General features: G+C 39.2%; 1 protein-coding gene across 7 annotated transcripts; it reads left to right on the top strand.

Moving 5' to 3' along the window:
* The first annotated feature begins 74 nt into the window (after nucleotides 1-74).
* NFYA (nuclear transcription factor Y subunit alpha) lies at nucleotides 75-24987 on the top strand. Of its 7 annotated transcripts, none has more exons than XM_037519663.2 (10): nucleotides 75-212; nucleotides 6840-6987; nucleotides 8539-8625; nucleotides 11239-11385; nucleotides 16150-16281; nucleotides 16476-16581; nucleotides 17202-17368; nucleotides 18459-18632; nucleotides 19281-19382; nucleotides 22357-24987. In XM_037519663.2, exons 2-10 carry the CDS (start codon nucleotides 6913-6915, stop codon nucleotides 22408-22410), a joined length of 1044 nt encoding a protein of 347 aa, XP_037375560.1. In that variant the 5' UTR covers nucleotides 75-212; nucleotides 6840-6912; the 3' UTR covers nucleotides 22411-24987. The 7 variants fall into 7 exon arrangements, with proteins under 7 accessions (XP_037375560.1, XP_037375562.1, XP_037375561.1 ...); XM_037519665.2 differs by having other exon boundaries at nucleotides 8539-8622; XM_037519664.2 differs by having other exon boundaries at nucleotides 8542-8625.
* Nucleotides 24988-25020: the final 33 nt, after the last annotated feature.

Raw genomic sequence — 25020 nt, forward strand, 5'->3', positions numbered from 1 at the left:
GGGCTAGGCCGGAGCCGGAGTTAGGGGCGTGGTCTTAGAGGCGCCTGCGCGGAGGCGGTTGGAGGGCGGCCCGATTCCCCTTTGTTCGAGTTCGCCATTTTGCGAGGCAGCGGCAGTGGCGGCAGCAGCGGTGGCTGGAGCCTCTGATTGGGTTTCGGGGTCCGGTACTGGAGCCAATCAGCGCGGGCAGCGAACCGGGGGAGCGAGGCACGGTGAGTGTGAGGAGCCAATATCCAGCGGCCCAGAGCCGGCCCCAGCGCCCCGATTGGCGGGTCTCGCTGACCACTCAGGAGAGGCCCAGGCGCCCGTCGAGCCCCGGGAGTCGAGCTGAGCCTAGCGGAGCAGGGTGGCCTGCGGCCCCGGCCCAGGGCCTGCGAGCACCGCAGGGCACTCCCGGCCGAGGCCTGCAGGGGGCCGCCCCGCGCGGGAATGACCCCTTGGGGAGCAGGCATCTCGGGGTCCAGCCCCTGGCAGGCTGCCTGCGCCAGTTGGGGGTGCCTGCCCGCTCCCCCGACCTGTAGGCGCAGGTCCGCAGGCCCCGGGCTCGGCGGCGGTGGGCTCGCCGGCCGCCAATGCCCTTGCACTCAGGTGCCGCGGCGCGTCCTGCCCGGGCCTCGGCGGCTTCCTCCTGGCTTGTTGGTTCCGGCCTCACGCTTAAGCCCGCCCCGGCACGCCGCGCTGCGGCCCCCGGGAGGGAAATCCCCTGCGGGCCCGCGCGCGCCAGCCCGCGGCGAGCCGGGTGGGCCAGTGCGGTCCCCCTGGATCCTGGGGCGAAGGCCTGAGGGAGCCGAGCGCGGCGGCCGGGGGCCGCCGGGAGTGGGGGCGGCCTCGCCCCTCCGGCGCCCGCACCGGGGAGGGGGTCCGTTGGGGCGCCCACTCCCGCGGCCCTGCCGCGCCCCTCCTCCCGGCGCGCCCGGCCCGGGTCTCCGGCCCCGCGCCGTTACCACCCCTTTTGGCTCGTCATTTCCTCTCCTCCCCGCCCAGCCTGTCCGGGCAGAACCGCACACCTCCGTCTTGGAGCTCAACCAAGCGGTCTCTCCGCCTTGCCCCTGCTCCGAAGCCTGCCCGTTCGGTGCCTGGAACCTCACTCTTCGGAGAGGGCTAGTCCTGCGCATTTCTTTTTGCGGAGGCAGCACGCCTGCTCTGCATATTATGAGTCTTCCTGATGGCTCATCTTATCAACGCTCCCTCTCTTGGGAATGTGCAATTCTTTTTTTCCTTTCACCTTCCTGTGTCACTTTGAATATGTCAGGTTTAGTAGCTCCATCCACGGCCATCTCTAATCGCTAGGGTTCCCCCCTTCCCCCCCCCACCGCCAAGATATGTTTTCTAATCTCATTTTAACGTATCTCAGGCCTTTATAGAAACTTAACAGTGTTGTGGCATTTTCATTAGGATGGGAGGGAATCTCCATTGATGTTGACAACGAAGTATGGCACAGTTACGCTAACAGGCACCCGACGCTGTGTGCTGGGGATGAAGTGGGTAAAGGTCAATTTCTCTTTGGCAGGTGAATTATTAATACCTAATGGCTAGTGCTATAATGGGGCCAAGTTCAGTTCTGTCAAGTACTGATGTGAATTACCAACAACAGCCTTAGAGGCAGGCTCAAAAAAGCCACACTTTTGTTTGACTCTGAAAGATTGCATTGCTCTCAGAATGCTCTTACTTGATATTTGGTCGGGCCAGTGGGGAATGTTGGTGAGAGTATGGGCTGGAAAACACAGTTGGTAAAAGCATTTGTGTCTCTTGATAAGGATTTTTTCAAAACATTTTTTCTGTGGTGGTGCAGAGAGAAGAAGTAAGAAAGTAATTTTTTTCTAAGGTTGAAAAACAAAAGTTTCTGACTGGTGGTTCTTAAGTATGACTGCCTGGCTTTAGGGAAAGAAAAGGCACATTTCTCTCCTAGGACTTCAATAGTTTTTACACAGTCCCTGGCATTTGGAGTAGGTCTTCAGTATATGGTGATACCTGTTTCTATCATCACATTTGTTACTAAGACTGTAACTGGTGGATTTAAGAAGAGTCCTTGTCTAGTGTTTTTTTTCTACTAAAATTTTGGAGACAGTTTTTGTTTTCATTTTTGGACTAGTTTTTTGTTATTTAAATCATTTATCTTAAGTTCCTTTAATTTTTAGATTATGAGACAGCATGATCGAGGTGTCCAAAAAAAAAAAAAAAACATTTGATTTTTGGAATAGGTGTCTTAACCATGGCATTTAAATATAGGTATATCTGGTCACTTCAGAACTAGCAAACACTTTTGTTAGACTTCTTTCCAAAAAGCAGTTGTAGTCTGGTCACTTTTTGTTAAACACTTAGACCTTACACCTGTCTGCAAAAGAGTTTTCCCTGGAATTTTGAGAGATAGCAGCTTGGCCTTCTCTTCACATGGGGCCTTTTGGTCTGCTGTTCATAGACTGAAATTTTTCTAGATATGTTTTTATGTTCTTCGTTTGGAGTACTTCCCTCCTTCCCCAACACACGCGTTGTCTCATATTCTTCTCAAATTTAAGACCAGTTCAGAGGAAACATTTCTCTAAAAATCTTCCTTGATTTCTCTCTCCCCAACTGGAAGAGATCTCTGTGCTCAAAAAGAAAAAATAACTTTTGGGGCCTCCTCTGGTGGCGCAGCGGTTGAGCGCTGGTCTAAGAAGCTGCCCGCAGGTTCGATTACCCGCCACTGGCGAGGGTCCCACATGGTACTCAGACCTCTCCTGCTGCCCGCTGCTCCCCTCAGCAGTGTATTTCTTCTGTCTGTCTGTCCTGTTCCCCGCTCTGGCGAATTCTCTCACCCTCCTGCGCTTCTGACTCTACCAGTGCTTGTATAAATAAATAAATCTGTTAAAAAAAGAAAAAAAAGAAGTAATTTTTCTCCAAACTCCCACATTACTTTCTTAGAGTTCCAATATAATTTTTATGCCTTTACTAAACTTTAAAGACTCTGAAGTTAAGATCTTTGTTAGACTTGTTTTTGTTTTTAATTTCTAAATCCTTCAGGACCATGTCTGGCACATGGTCCATCATTAGTGGAGAGAAAGCAAATTAGGAACTCCACTCCAAAAATCTCAGATGATGGGGAGGGCTGGACAGCCCTTGTTCTCTAGTGTTGTATCAGAGACAGATCAAGGCCTATTTGAGTTGTGAAATCAATTTAACGGGCCATTTTAGCTGGTGATTTTTTGTAGTAGTGATCAAAATGCATCTTCTGTAAGTATTTGTGACACACATTTCACCTTTTTTTTTTTTTTATCCATGCTGTGAGTTGTGGTCCAAAAAGTTTGAAGACTATTATTCTGGTCTTTGCCTGATGGCTGATTATCAAATATGCTAATCTTGAGGGGCATTTGACACACTTACAGTTGAGTTTCAGCTTTAAAATAAGGTACTTACACTTAGAATGGATTCCTAGTAGTTGACTGCATTTCAGTTTCTGTACTTGGAAGTGGGGAGGAAGAGAGTGTGTGTGTTCGCCAGAATAAACACACAATCAAAGAAAAAGACACTCAAAACTTGGAATTAGAAGCTAGAGCTAGACAGACTAAATCTGGCTGGCTTCATTTTGTTAGACTCTTGGGCAGAGAAGTACTTGAGAAAAGATAGTATCAGATTGTACTACAGTTCTGCTAACAAGCTCACAGTAGTAGGAACATGGCTTCACTGAGGCCAGTTGCAATAGCATTCACCATTAGCAGTCTCATCATCATGCTGCAGTGGAATCACTCCCTCATAGCAATTAGATTTGAGGCTACTTCCTTTTTTACCTTTCAAAGTATATTGCATTTAAGTGTTCTAAATGGGCATTTGATTATTGGCATAAATTAGTTAAGCAAATCTGTGTTATGTTATCTTCATTCTTATACACTTTTGACTAAGATGTAAACATTTCAAAATTAGTGGTTGAAGGAAAAGCCTCTTACAGGAAGGAGATTGGAGTGGGAGTTTTAAGATAGAACAATCCAATCCACTTGCCTCACTTTTTAAATCAACTTTACTGAGGGTAATTTTAGTGATACATTTTGATGAGTTTGACAGATCTATACGACTATCCACCCATCACTATAATGAAGATAAGAAACATTTTTTTTTATCACCCCAGAAGTTCCATATGTTCTATGCTAGTCAACCTCCACTTTCTCCTCTCCCCCCTTTTCTGGTCCCAGGGAAACACTTAGGTGCTTTTTCTGTCTTTTAAGGTTTTGTGTAAATGAAGTCACATGCTCTCTTATATCATGACTTTTAATTCTTTAATTGTATTAGTTTAGAAATATGTATTAAGATAGAGTTTAGAGTCTTTTCCCTGGCAGAGCATTTAGTCTAGCTGAAAACTAAATTTTCTATACTGTGCCAGAATGTCTTAGGAACTGACTTAATCAACGAATTCAGAAAAGACTGGTGTAAAAAAACAGAAAGCCAGTTTGTCAGTATGCAGTAAAAAATAGCTCAACTTTAGTTGTGTTGCTGATCATATTTGCTCCCTGTTGGCTAACGCATATGAAATCCAAATTATAAGCAGTTATTTGCTTGATGAGCATTCCATTAGCAAGAGGCAGTAAGTGGAAGAGCCATGTGGTTACAGACCATGATGCTGTGATGGATGGGCCTGTCATCCTCTGACATTTCTAGTTCTTAGACTCTTACATGATACACCATGTATTTTCAAAAATACAGCCAAGTGGAAAGAATTTTACAATACCGATATACCCATCACCTAAGGTTTACCACTAACATTGTGCCATACTTGCCTTATAAGACATCTGCCCATCTCTCCACCCATTCATTCGTCAGTCTATCCTTTTCAGAGTAAATTTTAGGCATCTGTACTTTCATTCCTAAATACTTGAATGTATTTTTCTTTCACACAATATTGAGGTCCCTTACAAGTGATTAATCTCATCCACTATTGAGTGTAGTGTCATTTCTACACTCTGTAATGGGTTCACATATGTTTTTGAAGTAGATCGTTATACCAGGTTCTCAAATATTACTTTCATTTATCTAATTGTGTTCTTATTCCAAACAGTAGTCTTCACCTGTTAAAAGTGTATGAAAAGGGTAAATTGGTCATCAGTTAGATACTTCATAATATTAAGGACATAATTAGTTTTTTGATCTTTGAAGTCACTTTGTAAAGACACAGGATTGTGATAAAATGGTAAAGACAAAGTTGTCTTTACTCTTTAGACATTGATGCTGAAATATTTCCAGATTTTTTTTAATAACATGTTGCCTGGGGTTTGCATCAGAATAGTCCAAGAGTGGGTAAAAAGTAAATGAGAAATATATGTGAAACCGGATTGACCTGATTTGAAAATTGTTGGATGGTAGTGATGGGTATTCATTATGGTGTTCTTACCACCTTTGTATATATCAGGTAATTGCCATAATAAAAAAATTAAGATCATACAACAAAGGTGGGCATTCATATTTCAAATCTGGAGAAAGTTCTTTTTGTAGAAAATCATACCTCATGATTTACGCATATCATTTAAGATTTTTCCTTATAGTGAATCTATAAATTCTATTTTTGCCATTAGTTATAATTCCTTCTTATTCCTTTTTCAAGATTAAAATGCACACTTCTAGGGACCTCCCTGGTAGCACAAAGGGTTATGTTGCAGAACTATGAAGCTATCCATAGCCACTGCAGCACAAGTTCTGTTAAGGGGAAAGGATGTCCTGAGCAAACTCCATACAGGCTTTCTGGGTGCCACTCCATCAAGACACTGGGAACTACAAATCCCATGATCCCCAAAGGGAAGTTGCAAGGACCTAGGGACAGGTTAAGCAGCCATTTTCTCTGTTTGTAAATAAAATCAGCCATGTTAGTGGGGTCTCTGGTACTTGGCTCAGAGGTATTTTGTAAATAAAACCAGCCATGTTAGTGGGGTCTCTGGTATTTTGGCCAGGCAGGTTTGGTCTCGGCAGGTCATTTGGGATTCCAGGTCGGCAGAACGGGTAGGACGCATTTAAAAATTTGTCTCCCTCTTTTCTCCCTGAGTTGTACATTTCCTCATTCCCCTTCCCTTGTAAATAAACCTTTTGTTAACCTTTTGTGTGTGAGTCCCTTTTAAGCACGCAGGTGAGGACCAACAGTTAGGCAACCCATTTTAGGGTGGGGTTGCCCTGTAACAATTCCATCCCCGGCCAGGGAGATAACCCACATGGCACAGCAGACCTCTCCTGTCTCGCCCGGTGCTCCCCTCAACTGTGTATTTCAGTCAATCTGCCTGTTCTGTTCCCCACTCTGTCTCTGGTGACTCTTCTCACCCCCCATGCCTCTGGCCTATATCCCATTTCTTGTATGCATAAATAAATGAATCTTTAAAAAAAAAATGCAGACTACTAAGCCATCACTAGGGCTTTCTTTCATAGCACTAAGTGGAGATTTTGATAAGAAAAATGTTTGACTTCAGATCTGGGTAAATTATTCAATAATAAAGCCTGAGATTTTAAATTGTTTTCCATATGTAGTGGAGGGCAGCAAATGTGTATTTACAAATTAAAGAAATTTTATTCCCTAAAGTTCATGTGCAAACCAGAAAACTCATTAATCTTCCTGTTACAAAGTGATATTGTAGTTTAATGAGTATTTCTAAGGTACAAGTGATGTTCTAGTAGTGTTGAAAGGTAAGTTTGCCAGTAAAAATGACAAAAAGCATCTTTTAAACGTGCAGAATACCATCATGATTATGTTATGTGATCTTAGTTTAAAATGATATTAATATAAACATTTCTTCTGTATTTTTATAAAGTACTATAATGATGGGTTATCAAGTTTAATTATCTGGCACGGCCTTGACAATCTCACTTTGTTTCTTTCCCACCCTTCATAACAGGCACACATCTCACAGTCTTCTAGGATCTCCAGGGTGAAACTCATTGAGGACCATATTCTGATTTGGAGGGACCATGGAGCAGTATACAGCAAACAGCAATAGTTCAACAGAACAGATTGTTGTACAGGCTGGACAGATTCAGCAGCAGGTAAGCAAGTCCGACTGCTTCAAACATAACAGCAATGGAGCTGATAACAGCCACTCAGTTGGGGGGTTGGTTATTATTTGAAGTTATCATATCTCAATGAATTTGATGGCTTTTGCTGAACTGGTTTTTGAAGATTCGATTTGTTGGGAGGGTGAGGGTGTGTATGTATGTGCATGTTTGCGTTTCCTCTGTATCCAGGCCATGACCACTTAGAATTTCCTTTTCATGGGAGCCTGATTTAATAGTAAATTACCCCTTTTATCTTTTTAAAAGTCAAAGCACCTTGTCTGTTTTCCAGTGGAATTTTGGATTTTTTGGTCTTTCTGGGTTCAGTTTTGTTGTTTCTCTTCTTGACTAAGGTAGCTTGTGAATCTAGTAAGGCTTTTGTCACAGTAGACAAACCAAGATAACTTCTAGTAAATCCACTGATCTGTGATTTGATCCACGACAGTGCTTATTCTAGCTTAACATGAGAATATTTAGGTGACCTTTCTTACAGAGAGCATCCTATTACAAAAGAATTCCCTGCTGCTGGTTTATCCCTAAGATTGGTTGCTTTATTGAATTTATACATAGTGTACATTTTCTGATGCTTTATATTGGCTTTAATACAGTAAAACTCCACTTGTCTTTCTCCTGAGGAAAAAAGAAACTTGGTTCTGTCTATCAATTTTCCTTTAGGCCAAGATTGGAAATGTTTTGTTTTCAAAATGGAACCAAGTTGATACAAAAAAGTAGCTAGTAGGGAAGGCAAAGGAAGTTACAATGTTGAGTTGTTATAATCTAGAATTAAAAGGAAGGAGCTACTCTTGATTGAAAGGAGATTATTTAAACACCTTTGCTGGCTTTTTTCCCCCCACACAGTTGCTGTGACTACCAATTTCCTTCATCCACCTTACAGGAGGGACTTCCACAAAGGGCCCTCCATTCACACCATTGCCCTGGTGGATGAATTTTTGTTCTGTCAGAACACTCCAGTTAGCGGGTATACCATTTAGGTTGATTCACTGAAAACATTGGTTTTGAGTTAGCTTGGCTGAGTAGAAGTAATCTTAGTTTTGAGATATAAGAGCAGTGACCTCCTGAAGATGATTTTGGTTCACAGTAATTGCTTCTTTCTTGTTTGTGGTGATTATATTTAAGTCCCAGAAATTCTTCATTGTAGCTTAAAGGCTATTAGAAACTGGTAACTTTGTTCTTGTGAACTCATTTGAGGAAATAAAAAGACCATTAAAATAACTGTAAACAGAAGGATCAAATGCCTATTTCTGAAGGAAAGGACTTGAAAAAAAATTTTGTGTTAATGATGACAACTACTTTTTGGTGTTTCTGAGTCACTGAAGTATATATTTTGAATAAAATTAGCTCTAGAATAAAGAGCTAATTTTTAATCCTATTACCATCAAGGTATAGGGAGTCTGTACAGTTTGAAAGCCCTGTGTAGGGTGGCGCTGTTGAAAGAAGACTCCCATAAGAGGTAAGGCGATCTCATGTCTTGAACTATACATTTCCTCCTGACACATTTCAAGCTCTTCCTATTCCTGTTCTCAGCAGCAGGGTGGTGTCACTGCTGTCCAGTTGCAGACTGAGGCCCAGGTGGCATCCGCCTCAGGCCAGCAAGTCCAGACCCTCCAGGTAGTGGTGCCCTCTCTGATTCTCTGTAAGCACTGCATGAACGTCTCCTCTCATGTCTGGTGCTACTTGTGGTAGGATCTGAAAGGAATGGCAAGTCAGTTGCATGTCTCTGATGCTGCTAACTTATCTTTGAGCCTTACTAGCCACCAGTTTCTTAATGATTTGTGCTATCATGTAGTGATCAGTATCAGAGCCTATTCAAAGCTCAAACTCTATAATCAGATGCATGGTAAAATTTCATGGATTTGTATTATAATAGAAAAGAAAATGCGAGGCTGTGAATTAGACTAGGCTGTGATTTATTTCTATTAAAAGGGCAGTTCAACTGCAAAACAATCATTGTATTTGGCAGGGTTTATTTAGTCATTGAATCTTGCTAATCTCTTAGTGCTGTATTCTTTCTACCAGTCCCAGGGACCTGTCTAATTACTACATCTGCATAGATTGCCCCTTCTCTCTTAGTTGTACACTGGTGGATATGCTTTCTCTAAGTCTTAAGTATAACCACTTGAAGAATTCTTATTTAACCAGTGCTATTCCCTAATACTACGTATGGCCAAGTTAGGTATCCCAAGTTACATTTTAGGCAGTTCCTATATATATTTTTTAAAAAAAGGTGTAGAACCTTTAGTCTTTTCTGTGTTTAGAGTTTACTTTGACTAACAAGGCCAGATTTTGAGAATTACAAGATTTGAATGCTCTATTGTTTTTCCCCTCCATTAAATAGAAATGATTTAAAGCGGCACCTAGAATGTGGAGCTGGCATCTCACCTTATTACTAGTGCTCCTAAGCATCCTGAAGTTAGCTGCCTCTATTGTGATCATTTACTATATCCTTTCAGCCTCATTTCTATACCTGCTACCTATAGTGTTTGATGATGATAAATCGCCAGTTCCAAACATAAATTAGGCTGAAAGAAGCTGAGCTTGTAGGTACTCCCAAACTGTATTTGAACCTCAGCATTCAACAGCTTGTTTGTTTTTTATGCTTGCTTCATCTTACTGATAACATTAAACAGTATTGTCATTAACCACTTGTGTGATGGGAATGCAATATGCTCTTAACTGTATGGCTTCTTGTCTGATGCATGTGTCCTTGTAATTATTCATATGTTGTGAACGCAGTAGACTCCTTGGAGTCTTAAATGGTTTATCATGTATATTTATGGCATGTCAATGAGGGAAGAAGTTGATGATAGTCAGAAAAAGGTGTTTCTAATCTATCGAAATTTTATTTGAAAGAAAAAGGAGAACCCTTTATGAAAGTAATGGAAGCTTTTCCTCTAGGGGTCTCATTTTAAATAGAATTTTAGATAGTTCTTTTACTTACTTACACATTATGTAATCTGAAATATCTTCTCTAATTGGAGAACATATGTAAGCATTGGTGTAGAAAAGAGAATTTGATATGGGATGGGGAAATGAGGAAAGGAGAAAGCATCAGATTGATGGTGTTTTAAAAGGTGATTTCTTAATGACATTTTTAACAAAACCTAGGATTTGTGTGTTCATGAAGATTCTGGTGGAGATGGTGGTGGTGGAGGATATCTTATCTACTTGTCTAAGATAGATTGATCTTTTAGCTCCTATTATTTTACATGCTTTTATTGGCATTTAGAATGACTGATTTATTTATATGAATATTCTTTTATTCTATTAAAAATCATCAAAACAAAGAATTCGAAAACAAATATTTTGGACTGTTAATTCTTCTGTTGAACATTCCATTACACTTCTAAAGTGGTTTGCTTTGGTTTCTAAAGAGTATTCTATCAGCTAGGTATTGCTATAATGGAACTCAAGATATTACAGAGCACTTAAAATTCCCTGGCTTCTGGAATATTCTGTTTATTCCTAGGAGCTTGAAAATTGGGAATTTTGAGGTACACTTCAGTGCTCTGTAGAATTTCCATATTTGCCATAGCTTCTGTTAAAATAACTGCAGGTATTCCATGGTACAGTGTGAAGGATTCTTCCACAGAGATTGCAAATTGACCAGAAAGTATTTAGGCATTTTTTTACTAGTAGACTCTTTAAACAATCACTGGACTAGAATTCCCAAAGTAAAGTGAGGAGGGTAAAAGGTATACATTTTATTTATGCTTGAGAGACTATGGGCAAATAAGGTTTCTATATAAACTTTAATAGCTGTTTGCTACCCAGCCTCCTGGTGTGCAGTTTGACTTATTCTCTCCAGGTTGTTTAGATGTTATATACACAGCCACCATCATCACCATTAGCTATCCTTTCTACTTCCTCTTTAGCTCTCACTATTCCTGGATATTGGTCTCAAAAAGCTGATAGTCTTGGCCTTTTGATTAAATACCTTTCATGGATTTTTGGCTATATTTGGGGGTAAATACTTTAGTGAGACTTCTCAGTGACTTTGGACATACCCCATTATATCTGACCTTAACAACTTGGCATCTAGTTGAAGGTATCATAGATTTTTGAAGACGATAATGTGAGGATGAGGTCTTAAGATTTATTTTCTTAAGGTCTCGCCTACTTTTCCCCTTCTCCCCTAACAGGACAGCAGAATAGCTCCGTTGTCTTTTGTTAAAAACCATTTTGTGTCCTGTGTTATTTCATTGTTCTTATTTTACTTAATTCTAGGTCCAGGGGCAGCCATTAATGGTACAGGTCAGTGGAGGCCAGTTAATCACATCAACTGGTCAACCCATCATGGTCCAGGCTGTCCCTGGTGGACAAGGCCAAACCATTATGCAAGTACCTGTATCTGGGACACAGGGTTTACAGCAGGTGAGTGATATAAAAAATTGTCTAAATAGTATTTGCAAATAGAGGTTTTAAAGAAAGAGTTGTTAACAACTGTTTGAGCATTGGTTCGTGTTTAATTGTTTTCTACCCTCCTTTTGCATTTAGTTGATTTTTCACTTTAGGATTACCAATAATATAAAGTAGAGCTATACAGAACTTGGAAACCTCTGGTGAGGATTAAGCTACTAGACATAAATTTGAATCAGTGTAAAGAATATAGAGATGAGAATCTATTTTAATAAAATTAGAATATTTAGAAAATAAAGTAGTTAAATTAGGGCGCTAGTGTGACTTCTGTTGGCACACACCTGTTGGCAATTGGGGAAGGAATTTATAGTCTGCCTTGGAGATTGTTGTTTTGGTCAGTAAACCATCCTTTTCATGTCTTTCAGTGTAATTTAAAGGTTGAGTTAACTAGCAAATAATGAAAGAGAAAATATTGCAGTCCAAACCCATATCTCTCACACACACACACACACACACATACATCCCTGCAGTTGTACTTAAAACAAAATTTATCACCTTAAATAGACAACTAACAAACATAAAAGGGGATAAGTAAAAAGTTCGTTCTTTAACTGAATAAACAAAGAAGTTAAATCTAATGGAAAGACTGATTGAGAAAATAGATAACGAAGTAAACAAGACAGAAGTAGAGGTAAAAGAAGCATGTAGGATTTTTATATGAGACTCACGTCAAATATTTAAATGAATGGACTTTTTATCAAGTTAGCAAAAATTGAAAGAATGATTATATCCAGTGCCAGTAGGTTGTGGGGTAAAGGAAACATCCATTAGTTTTCAAATTCAGAAGTCATTTTAGAAAGGCATCTCACTGTTATATAAACCTTTGATTTACCTCACTTCAAGAATCAATCCTATATGAAGAAAAGGATGGATGTGTATGGAGAAGTGTGTAGACATTTATTGCAGCATTATATTTTAGTCATACTCTATTCACAATGTAAAACTGTGTCAGTATTAAAAAGGATGAACTGTTGACATGGTGGGTGGTCAATATTGAACTATTTTTTTGTGACAAATAGACGAGCATATATGCTGTGTGACTTTTATCTTTGTAATTAATAGCCAACAGCCATTCCCCACCTCCTAGGGATGTATATCTAATATCATAGTTTGTCTGGAGGAATTTAATATAAGTTGAAATAAATCAGTCATAATTACACTGCTTGATAAATTTCGTTTTTGTGTAGCCCCTTGTATTCTTTAATGTATACTTTTGGGGCACAGTTATACCATACATGTACTTTTGGTTTGGAATTGGTTGTTTTTGTTTTGTTTTGCTTTATTTTGTTACTTTTTCTAATTTAACTTAATTCTACATTGTTTTCTTATTTTTAATTCCTTCATAATGGCCAACGTAATTAATCAAAATTTACAAAAGGTATTTGTAGTTAGGGTTTTTTGTTGCTTTTGTTGTTTTGCTTTTATAGGTAGCATTATTGTAAATTGAGTTTGTGATAGTTTTTTCATTTTAATTAATTCTTAGGGAATTTTTTTTTTTTTTTGAAGTGAGGGGAGTGCTTGAACAACAAGTATGAGCATTTTTAAAGCTATTGACATATTTTTGCCAAGATAGAGTTGTACTTAGGATTAAAAATAATTTGACACTTATTCATCCATAAATGTATGAAACTTTAAATTCATTTCACACTGCTACTTCATTTCTGTCCTCATTTTCTCTAGTCTTCCTTGCCATGTTTTGCTCTCTACTCTTGAATGACATTGTAACGTAGTGTGAGTGTAGTGGTCTGGCTTTATTCCCAGGTCTGCCATTAGCAAGCTTTCTGATCTTGGCTAAGTCATTTAATTGTTGGTTTTCTCTTCTGAAAGTTCAGTTTATATTAGATGATTTCTGAGGTTTCTTTCAGTTTTACGTTCTATGAGGTTTCTTTCAGTTTTACGTTTATGGGATTTTTTTTTTCCCTTTGGGTTTTTGTTTGTTTGTTTGTTGGAGCTTAGGGATCTGTTTGTTTGACCTTTAAAGAGACTTTGCACATTTATTTTATTCCTCTCACTCTTAGTAAGACTAACTAAAACTGTCCTGAAAAAGTTATTTTCCATAAATATAGGCTCTAAGTAAGATTCTGTCTCTTTTATGAGAGGCTATTTATCAGTGATTTTTGAATAACCATTTCTCTTAGCAGAATGCTTCCTAACCTTATTTGGTTAGCATTCTCTATTTTAGAATGTGAGTAAAACCTGGGACCTCTTAGAGAAGGTACAAATGTCCAGATGGATGCAAATTTTGTAGCAATTTTTGGCTAAGATCCTTGACTTCATATAGACAATGGAACTAAAAAAGAGAGTTAAGAAAAAGATTTAAGAATGTTTGGAGTTAATACAGAGCAAAATATTATTAATGAAGAAATAGTTTGGGAATGAAAAAAAGAAAACGAGCTCTAATTCATACTACATACAAAAATACTTTCTAGGTAAAGCTCTAAATGTAAAAAAGCATACTTGGAAACTTAGATTCCCTTTACAGGAGACTACTTTATGCTGTGGGGTAGAGATGGGTTTTTTAAAGACATAAAAACAGATTTGATTACTTTAAAACAAAAACTTATATGTATTAAAGTATATCATAAATTAAGATGAAAGACAGACTTGGGAGAGAATTTTTTTTTTTAAATAACTGGGGTTTGTATCCATAATAATGAAGAAATTCTGTATATTAGTCTGAAAAATAACAATTCAGTAGAAAAATGGTCAAGAATATGAATAGATGAAGAGGAAATTAGATATTTGACCACTAATTAGATATTTCTTACTATCCAAAACTCAGGAAATAGATTTAGATAAATTTGTTTATTCACCAATACTTTTTAAGTACTAGCTATGAACTAAGTATTTGGAAAAAGTAGTGAAGAAGACCTAGGCAGAGGATTCTGGGACGATGTTGGAATAGGATGCATCAGAAATCTGTCTTCCAACCTAGACATTGGTTGCATTGGTAGAATCTGTCTTGGGTAACTGCACTTAAGTCCTCAGTGTCATTGTGAAGTCTCAGAAGAAGAAGGAAAAGAGAAAGGAACAGAGAATAAAGAAATAATGGCTGATACTTTACCAAATTTGAGGAACACATAAATGTGAACATACACTCTGGGGTTAAACTGGGGAGAGTCCACTTCTAGCATTACTTAATGTGATTCTTGGCGGGCCTCGAGACCTTGCTATTGGCTGAGACCTATCAGTTCCTTGCCATGTGGCCTTCTCCATAGGACAGTTCATAAAGGCAGCTGTCTTCCCTAAGGGAGTGTGAGAAAATGAGAAGGCAGCAAGATGTAAGTTAGTCTTACTGTAAGCTAATCCTGAGTGTTGCCATACTCTGTAAGAACTGAGTCACTGGTTCCAGCACACTCATTAAGAGGATTATATAAAGGGGCAGAGACAGCTAGGAACCATTTTATTTTTTTTTTTTTATAGAGGTATGTTTATTTATTTGTTTGTTTGTTTTGTTTATACATGCACTGGGTACAGTCAGAAGCGTGGGAGGGTGAGAGAATTCACCAGAGCCAGAGCAGGGAGCAGAACAGGCAGAAGGACCGAAGTACACTGCTGAGGGGAGCAGCGGCGGCAGAAGAGGTCTGCGCGCCATGTGGGACCCCCTGGGGAGCAGCCGGGGATCGAACTGGAGCCTCAGAGGCCACGGGCAGCTTCGCAACCCAGCGCTCAACCGCTGCGCCACCGGGGAGGCCCTAGGAACCATTTTAAAGGCTGCCTACCACATATATATCTCCTTTAACACAGGAATTTTGTCCTTGTACTTTAGGAACTTACACATTAACATAAGGAGAAATTCATTTCAAAACAAAATTGGAGAAAAACCCAAATACGGAGAATGAATAAATTATTATAAATTATAAGTTACAATGTAACTATTTAGCATGATCTTTTATACCAGTTAAAAATTAACTTGTAAATTTTATTTCAATTGGCTGTATCTTGAAAAGCGTGTTGACTAAAAACACCTTGTAAGAAGTTACAGTATGGTACCATTTATAGGAGGTTTATAAACATAAAACTGTACCACATGTACATGTGTGAACTAAGCTTTGTAAGAATGGTAACCAGGTTTAATCTGGTGATTGATTACTTTTTCAATGGGAAGGGAACATTAAAAGAACTGAAGCAAATACGATTGACCTTTAATTGACCTTTAAGCAAATATGATTGACCTAAGGTGCTAAATCTGAATGGTGACTTAAGGGGTGTAGTGATTGTCTCAACTTTTCTGTATGCATTAGGATTTTGAATGTGCATTTTTATAAAATCCCAGCTTGGAATTAGAAAAATTGGAAGTAGTGTTTTTTCAACATTTTGTTAATAAAAAACTTGACACAAAAACAAAGAGAATGGTATGATGAATCCCCATCATCCCACTTCAGTAATTATCAACATATAATGTCTTCTCCCTAGTTTCATCTCTTCCCCTCCTCTCAAGGATTATCCTCCTCTCAAGGATTATTTTAGAATATTTAATATCATTTGAACTGTAAAAATACTGTAGATTGGTTCTTTTAAGTGAAATGCTTTAAGCAGTACATAATCCTGCCAGCACTTTTTAATTATCTCTAATTTATAATAGAGAACAGAATAGGGCTTTCTTTGTCTTTATTCCTCTTCAGAGCATTTCCTGCTTCCTAATCCAAATTCCTCTCCACGGACCAAATGAGACCAGTGTCAACAAGGTACTAACTTTACTCTGTGTTTTCTTCACAGATACAGTTGGTCCCACCTGGACAGATCCAGATCCAGGGTGGGCAGGCCGTGCAGGTGCAGGGCCAACAGGGCCAGACGCAGCAGATCATCATCCAGCAGCCCCAGACAGCCGTGACCGCTGGCCAGACTCAGGTAACTCCACTTGCTGTGTTAACCCAGCAGCACAGCTGATTAGGAAGAGTCAGATAGTTGGGGCAAATATTTCACATGTAGCAAAAATGGGAAAGAAAACATTTTAAATGTTTCCCCCAAAGAAAGAACTACATGGTTCTTTTCATTGTAGTGACTTTGGAATTCTATTCAGTTCTGTTATTTCCTTCTTGCAGACACAGCAGCAGATTGCTGTGCAGGGGCAGCAAGTGGCACAAACTGCTGAAGGGCAGACTATCGTCTATCAGCCAGTTAATGCAGATGGCACTATCCTCCAGCAAGGTAAGTGTGCCTGATTATTTGGGAACCTTGTCGGTGTATCTTTTCTTGATGACTGCTTGATAAATTTTGACCTCTACATGATGTGTTTTTGCATAAAAAAAGATTTCCTCTAAATTTCCATAAATTGTTGCTTTCTTTTCTCACCAATATGTAACCAACATCAATTCCATGTGTAGGAGTTCCTATGGTAGTTATTAAAAGTCTGATCCTTGGGGTTATGTAAGCTTTCTGCGGAGAAATGTTTCTAGTGCTAAGATTGGGAAAATGAAGCTTTTTTAAAATGGTAGGACAATGTAGTCAGAAAATAAGTTCTCCAGCTTTTTTCAACACCCATTGAAAGCTTATTGGAATGCCCAGGAATTATCCATTTCAAGAGTGGATTAATTCAGAGCTGGAACCCAGACAGTTAATAGAATTACACAGATTGTAATTACTTGGGTCGTACATAGCAAACCAGGAATAGAGTGGGAGAGTACTCTTTCTCTCCTTGCCTCTTGTGCTGTCTGCTGGCATGTTTCACCAGGGTGAATGTGTGTGTGCCAGATAGAAGAGGGGCTAACGGTGTTCCCTTCTTTCTGTGTATCTGTTTTTTGTTTGTTTTATGTTTTATTTTCTTAAAGTTACAGTCCCTGTTTCAGGCATGATCACCATCCCAGCAGCCAGTTTGGCAGGAGCACAGATTGTTCAGACAGGAGCCAACACCAACACAACTAGCAGTGGACAAGGGACTGTTACTGTGACGCTGCCCGTGGCAGGCAATGTGGTCAATTCAGGAGGAATGGTTATGGTAAGAAAATGGGTTCTTTGGCTCACTGTTCTCATCTTGAATTTACTTTTCCATCATTTGTCTTTGAAAATTTCTTAAATTTTCAATTTGATGTGTCTTATAAGGTTTGTTTATAGTGTTGACCTCTTAGGATTGAGATTGGCCCTTAAGGCACTTACCAAGGATCTGCTTTTACAATACACATTTCAATGAGCCTTGGTTCATTCTATGCACCTACTATGTTCCAGGGACCATTCTAGGTGGTGGAGATATAGCAGTGGATAAACATGTAAATACCTGTTTTTATGTGACCTTATTCAGAATTCAAATAATGAAGGTACAGATAAAATACTAATTATTGGGAAGTGAAAATATATTGCTGATAGTAGGTGAAACAAGAAATAAATTAGTTTTAAACGATTGTAATAGAGAAATCTAAAAATTCATGTATGAATATGTTGGCAAGATAGAGGAGTGTAGGGTGATTTGAGTGAAAGGTAAATCATGTCAAAATAGGATGTCAGTATACTCTATATTGTGCTGACACTAGATAAATTTAAGAATGAGCAGTAGAAACCTGACCATAGTATGGAAGAAGCTGCCAGAAGAAACCAATCAACCCTTTACAGTTGTTACAGTTGGGAAAGGAGTAGGGTACAAGAGCCCGCCACTTTTTTCCTCAGAAATTTAGTACAGTACTCTGGTGGTTTTGTTTTTTTTTTTGTTTGTTTGTTTTGGTTTTTTTTTTGTTTTTTTTTGTTTTTTGTTTTTTGTTTTTTTTTTGTTTTTAGAAAGGATTGGATTATAGTAAATTGGCCAAACAAGTTATGTAAATCCAGCATTTAGTGGCATTTGGAACAGATGTTACTAGAAAGTGGAGGCATGGATGGACACAAATTTGAATCTTCACAATGAGAAAAACCTTGTCTTTTCTCATTGTGACTCCTGGGCTCCCTGTAACAGAATCATTTGGAATCTGCGTTTTATTTAGTGCTGTATAAAATCTACAGTATTTAGCATTCATGAAAAAGTAGATTAACAGTGACCAAAAGACTTTCCTGTGTCCACACTTGATGCCACTTTTTAAAGCTTTGATTTTCTCTGCACACAGATGGTGCCTGGTGCTGGCTCAGTACCTGCTATCCAGAGAATCCCTCTACCCGGAGCAGAGATGCTCGAAGAAGAACCTCTCTATGTCAATGCCAAACAGTACCACCGAATACTTAAGAGGAGACAAGCCAGGGCTAAACTGGAGGCAGAAGGAAAAATCCCAAAGGAAAGAAGGGTATGTATAGTGATCGTTAAGGGTATCGGGAGAGAACAGTAACAGTTCTGCTTTTGAAATGGCCGTTCATATGTTATCCTTGAGTACTTCCAGACAACTGAAGTTGGGATAGCTGTTACCTTTTTATAAAAGTTTGCATTTGTTATTGTTATATGCAGCTGCTACTACAATAACCAGAAAATTGTAGTGGTTTAAATGAGATTTTCTCTTTTTTCTTACATAAAAGAAATGGAGATATATTGTCCTGCTCTGGTATAACATTTTCACAGTCCTCAAGCTCATTCTCTCCTGACTGTTTCAATGGTCTCAGCGTGCTTTTCATAGTCTAAATGGCTACTTGGGCTCCAGCCTTGCAGCAAAAGGAATAAGAAAAGTACCCCCCCTTCTTTTTTTTTTTCTTTTTTATTAAGGAAACTTTCAGTAAGAATTAAACTGCATGGCCACACTTCATTTGCAAGTTAGGCTAAGAAATGCAGTCTTTTTAGTGAACAGCCATACTAGATACTGTCTAGTGTTTATCCAAAGCTTTCTCTGTAATTGAGTCATAATTGCCTCTGGTGGCTTTGATCATAGCTGTTCCAAACTTTTTGAGGCATTAGATAATTGGTTTCAACTAGCAGTTAAATGGTTTTATTTGTCTTATTTTAGAAATACCTTCACGAGTCTCGACACCGTCATGCTATGGCACGGAAGCGTGGTGAAGGTGGACGGTTTTTCTCTCCAAAGGAAAAGGATAGTCCCCATATGCAGGTGAAAAGATTGATCGTGTCCATTCTTAATGGGGAGAAGTGTCCACTTGCTATTTTCTAGTCCCTTGCTATTTCCTAGGGACTGATCGCAGTCTCTAAATTAAATGCAACTAGTATCTCTTAGGTTCCTTTGCATCTTAAAAGCACTACTGGTCTTTAATCCTGTGGCCTTTCTTCCCCACAATTTTTGCCAGTTATTACTATTAATTCCTTCTTAAAATTCTTATTTTCTTGATTTTCAAAAAGCTAGTTCTGTCTCTTGATGTAATAGTAGCAGCAGCTGATACTGCTGTCAGAAATTGTGTTAAGATCTTTTAGAAGCTTTTTTCCTTTGCTCATTAAATCTATTCTGTTAGCTACTATTCTGGTTCTTACATGTAATTCTACTGATTGTATCTTATCAACATTTCTGAGTCAATATATCCAAAGTAGAACTTCTGATTTTTATTTTATCTTTTTAATGCCTAAACCAGTCACTAATCTCAAAAAGGAACACATCCAGAGTCTCCCTGGTGGCGCAAGGGGTTAAGCACCACACTGTGAAGCAACCGACAGCCTCTGCAGCACAAGTTCAATCCCCGGCCAGTCAGAGAGAAACCCACATGGCGAGGCAGACCTCTCCTGTCTGGCCCGCTGCTCCCCTCAGCAGTGTATTTCAGTCAATCTGCCTGTTCTGCTCCCCACTCTGTCTCTGGTGAATCCTCTCACCCTCCCGCATCTCTGGCCTGTACCCCAGCTCTTGTATGCATAAATAAATAAATAAATGTTTTTTGAAAAAAGGAACATGTCCATCCACCCAGTTGCTAAAGCTAAAATTGTACAATTCTGGAAGTGCTCCTCTTGATTTTTCCTCTAAAATATAACCTGAGTCAGTTTACTTTTTTCTCCACCTACTGCTGTTGTCAGCCTGGTCTAATCCTTTCCTTCTGTTTGAATTAACCCTTTGTACTCCGAACCATTTTACGATATTTTGATTTAATTTCTTGTGCCATTTCAAGATAAAACTTCAGGAAAACATGCATGTCTCAAAAAGTTGCGTTGAAATAACCTCAATTCCCCGTAATTACTAATAAATTGCAATGTCCCCTGAGAGGGGACATCCGAGTGATATGCTAGAATTCCAATGTCCCCTGAGAGGGGACAGCGGAGTGCAAAGGGTTAATATAACAGCTCCCTCCTGGTCTCCCTTCTTCCACTCTGTTCCCCTCTAGTCCATTCTCTGCATTGCATGTGATGGTGCAATCCAGCTTAAGCCCCTGCCACCTTTACCCTTTCACATTTGCACTTAGAATAAGTGCCAATAAGGCCCTATGTGATCTAGCTTCACGTACCTCTGGCTTCATTTTATCTTGCTGCTTGGTCTTTACGGTACTATTCATAGGACTTTCTTGTTGTTCTGTTGATAGGGCTTTCTGTTGCCCCTAGGACCTCTGCATTTAACATAACCAGTGTGCAAAGCTTTTCACTTCCATCTTTGTGCATAGCTATCTCCTCCTTTTAGGTCTTAGTTTCAATCTGTGAGCCTGTCCCTGGTCCACCCTATCCAAAGTAGGTGTCACAACTTTCTTTAGAATATAATAATTACTATAATTTATTTTTTGTGTGTATTTATGTAGTGGTTGTCTCCTTCACTAGACTATAGGCTGTGTAGAGAGTAGATTATTTTATTCTCCATTGTATTCATTGGACTTAGCATAATGCCCAATGCAAAACAAACACTTAGTAAATGTCGAATTAAAATGGATTTTTCCCATTTATTAATACTTCATTCCGTATAGCCATCACATCCCACCTGCACTGTTGCCAAATCATCTTCATAAGGAAGTGATTTTTTGAATTGGCAGTCCATTGCTCAAGGATACATGCTAGTTACTCATTTATTACTATATCAGATCTCAAACTATTTCTCTTTGACATCTAAGCAACTCAGCCTCTTCACTCCTCAACAGTCAGTCTAGGATTCCTCAGTGTCCCCCACACATGATAATAACCCACCCTCAAAGCTATTATTCCTGCCCATAGCCTAAGAGTGTCCTCCTTTCTCATCACTCATTCATGTAGTATAGAGATGTAGAGTGCCAGCTGTGAGCATTGGGCCAGAACTCTGCTCATTCTGTATGTTAACATTATGACCTCACTCAAGTTACTTTTAACCTGCGTTACCCTCAATTTCTTAACTTGTAAACTGTTGATACTACACAGGAATGTTGGGGAAATTTCATGCAGTGAGCAAGACTTAGTGCATATGATGAGAGCTTGGTAAATATTGGTAATTGTTCTGCTCATTGATGAAGACCCACCTCCAACTCTGCCTCTCCAGAAATCTTTCAACTTTTTCAGGCTTCAAAGAGTCAGAGTTGTTGAAGTGCTTATTTTAGAGTATTACAGAAGCTTCCAAGGCCTAATGCTTTTCTTAACTCTGCAGGATGTAAGTGAGAGCCAGCATGTAGGGTTTAGAGGAAGAAGACTAAATGGAGCCAAGAGATTGGAGTTAGTCTTTACTGGGCTCCTCACTAACTTTTTGACTCTAGTTCAGGCAAATCACTTTACCTATGTGGGCTTTGGTTTTCTCTGCATTAAAGTAAATAAATTCAGCCCTGTAAGTGTTTAGTACTTAAAAATAAATAATCAGAAAATGAAGACAACATGACAACTGAGTCTTTTCCTTAGCTGCCTAGTACCCTTAAACCTTAAAGGTAGAGCATAAGGTCTTCTGGGAAGAACATAGCCACTTAATAAGAGAGAGATACACTGTCAGCTCTGCATTGTTTGGTAATGGAGGACAAGCCAGACTTTCAGTCTTTTTAAGAAAAAGACATACCTTCTCTTAATGGAGCTGCAGACTAGATGCATTATTATAGGCCTTTGATATACTTTGCAAAGTCTTGTGAATTCCCTTAGTGAGAAGTACGTGAGTTATGAGTTCCCTGTTGCTTTTGCAAATGATATTATCACTATGCTTTGTTTGTATCTAGGATCCAAACCAAGCAGATGAAGAAGCAATGACACAGATCATCCGAGTGTCCTAACCCCATGACATGTGATGGGGCTGATCAAAATCATGTTCCTCACCACTGCTTCCCACTGTTCCAGGAAACTGATCAACTCTTCCGATGGGACACTGACGATCTCATTCTGCCCTTTTCTACAGGACAGAAACCACTTAGTTTTTAATGAGTGGCTCAGTATTATAATTGCAGCGATGTCTGGCAAATTGAAGTTGCAAGCCTTTGTCTCACCCTTTGAGTCAGGACCTATTTCAGACTGTCGATAATACTGACATTTCATGGATTAGGATGGTGCAAGGGATCCATGCCAGCCCAGCGTACCACATACAGCACTTACGTTGACTGGTGAAACCAGCCAACCATCTCAGCAGGGGAGAGCAACCTTCTCAACCTAAACTGCAATCAGGGAAGCCGCAGCCTATCCCTTCCCATGGAATCTAAATGGCATCCATCCTTCTGATGGGAGCTCTCAGGCTGACTAACTGAATGGACACTTTGTATTCAGAGATGGCTTCCAGGCAAGGAAGTTCCATCTTACGATATGGAAACAATAAATTATCTGAGATATAGTCATCTAATCTGTGGTTATAAGAATCTCTGTCTGCCCAGATGATAGGTTGGTATTTTTGGACACCAGCCAAAAAAATGCTAACTCTGGGGATAGAATGATAAAAGACTGAAGCACTAAAAATATAAATTGCTGAGAATCCTTTTTTTTAGTTTTGACAAGTAGTGGTCTGCTTGTCCATCTGTTGACAGGTCATATGGACCATAGTTCTTACTATGGCAACTTTCAAGATAATTAGAGATCTTGAAACTGCCTTTCCTAAGTAGAGAACAATTTAACGTCTGTGCTGAAATACTGAAGACATTTTGTAGTAACTCCTAAACAGAGAGCCAAAGTAGAAATTTTCAATCATAGGCATTGTGACAGCATTTGGGGAATAGACAGGTTCCTGTGTGATTCAGTCTAGAAGAGAGAATTGTATTTATAAAGCTATGTTGTTATAAAGCATGATTTTCCAGTGGATGGATGCCTGGAATGGATTGTTAAGATGAAGAGGATAATTTACATGATAACCTTTATACAAGCATGGAAAGGGAGAAGTCTAAGATTTGGTTCTTGACAATTTCTGGAACATACTGTTCAATCAAGCTGTCCTGAACATACTCCAGGTCACCTGCTAGAGTTTAAGGTGGATGTTGGCTTCACTCCTGCAGCGCTTTGTGCTGGCCTCAGAAAGCGAACATTCTCATTCTTCTCATGGCAGCTGATTTTTGGTGCCAGTTTCCATGTGTTTCCCCTTTTCTCCACCAGCCTTGTGCAGAAAGGTTTTCACATTGCATCCATGTTCTGGGGATAAACTACAGACTGGAAATAGAGATGCCTGCAGGGTCAGGAACTGGGCCACAGTACCCAGAATCGGTTGTGCCTCAAACATCTGTTCTAGATGTTGAACCCTGGAAGAACTAAGATGATATTTTAAATGAGTTGCTGCCTTCTCTGGAAGCAGGAGGAGAACCTAATTCTTTTGACGAACATTTGGGTTTGATTGAAATACCACAAGTAAAAATTGGCTTTTTCTTTGATTTTGCTCTAGTTTGTATTAAGAGGAAAGAGACCTGCTAAAGAAAATGTCACAGAGGGAAATCATTGTAATGCTAGAAATTGAGAAACGGAGTTAAGCAGAGGCACCCGGAAGTGAAGGTTTCTTCCTAGTTCCTGGAATCTGGTCATCTGTCCTGGCTTCTGGATGTCAGTAGGGACCAATGACCTTTTATAGGCTCACTAGAAATTTCTTATTCTATGTGAGTTTGAGATGATAACTTAACCCAGTAAGCCCCATGTCTTTCAGATGATAGATTACTAAAAACAATGAGGATGGAAAAATTTTTATACCCCTTGGTTTGTTTTAGGAGTATTTAGGATGAGAGTTCAAAAAGAAATTCTTCATACCTAATTTCTAGTCAACAGTTCTTAAATGCTATTTATTTGTGTAAGTTTGTACATAGTAATACCAGCCCCATAATGTAGGATGTATTTTTTTTTTCATGAGTTTGATTTTCGTTTTGTTTGAAATGAAATGCTTCTGTTGCATTTCAGATAGCCCATGGCCCTTTAATTGTGGTCATTTTTAAGTACACCATTATAAACCCACAAAGTAGAGAGTTGAGCTTTGGATTTTTCTTTTGTTTCAGGTTCTTTTATTCACTTGTACTTGTGACTGTAGTGATGCCTTCATAGAGAAAGAGTGAGTGGATTAGAGAATAGTTGTTTAGTGTGTAGTTATTTCAGTTCTTGAACGCTTTTTTTTTGCAGGATAATTGTAAATGTATATATTTTAATTGCATTGGTACATTGAACATGTTAGTTTCTATACCACTGGACCAACAGTTATTTCTGGATATTGGGTGCCTGATAATAATGTCTTGATTTTCCTTTGGGACTCAAATATATATATGTATAGGTTTTCCTATATATATATATAGGTTTTTCCTCCACTAGTAGGGGGAGTACAGGTGATGGATCATTGATGTCATTGCAATTGTTATTTTTTAAAATAAAAGTAAAAATACTAAAAACTGAAGTCTACATCCTGTGTGTTCTAGGTTGTGTCATAATATCAAAAC

This window comes from Talpa occidentalis, unplaced genomic scaffold (assembly GCF_014898055.3).
Source record: "Talpa occidentalis isolate TD23 unplaced genomic scaffold, MPIMG_talOcc4v2.1 talOcc4.2, whole genome shotgun sequence".
In the NCBI taxonomy this organism is placed as follows: domain Eukaryota; kingdom Metazoa; phylum Chordata; class Mammalia; order Eulipotyphla; family Talpidae; genus Talpa; species Talpa occidentalis.

What these genes read in the sequence shown, in the direction of transcription:
- NFYA (XM_037519663.2), top strand. Translation starts at nt 6,913, where the DNA reads ATGGAGCAGTATACAGCAAACAGCAATAGTTCAACAGAACAGATTGTT. An exon ending in AAGTCCAGACCCTCCAGGTA is followed by an intron (nt 8,626 to 11,238) that starts GTGGTGCCCTCT and finishes ACTTAATTCTAG; the next exon opens with GTCCAGGGGCAGCCATTAAT. An exon ending in TGACCGCTGGCCAGACTCAG is followed by an intron (nt 16,282 to 16,475) that starts GTAACTCCACTT and finishes TCCTTCTTGCAG; the next exon opens with ACACAGCAGCAGATTGCTGT.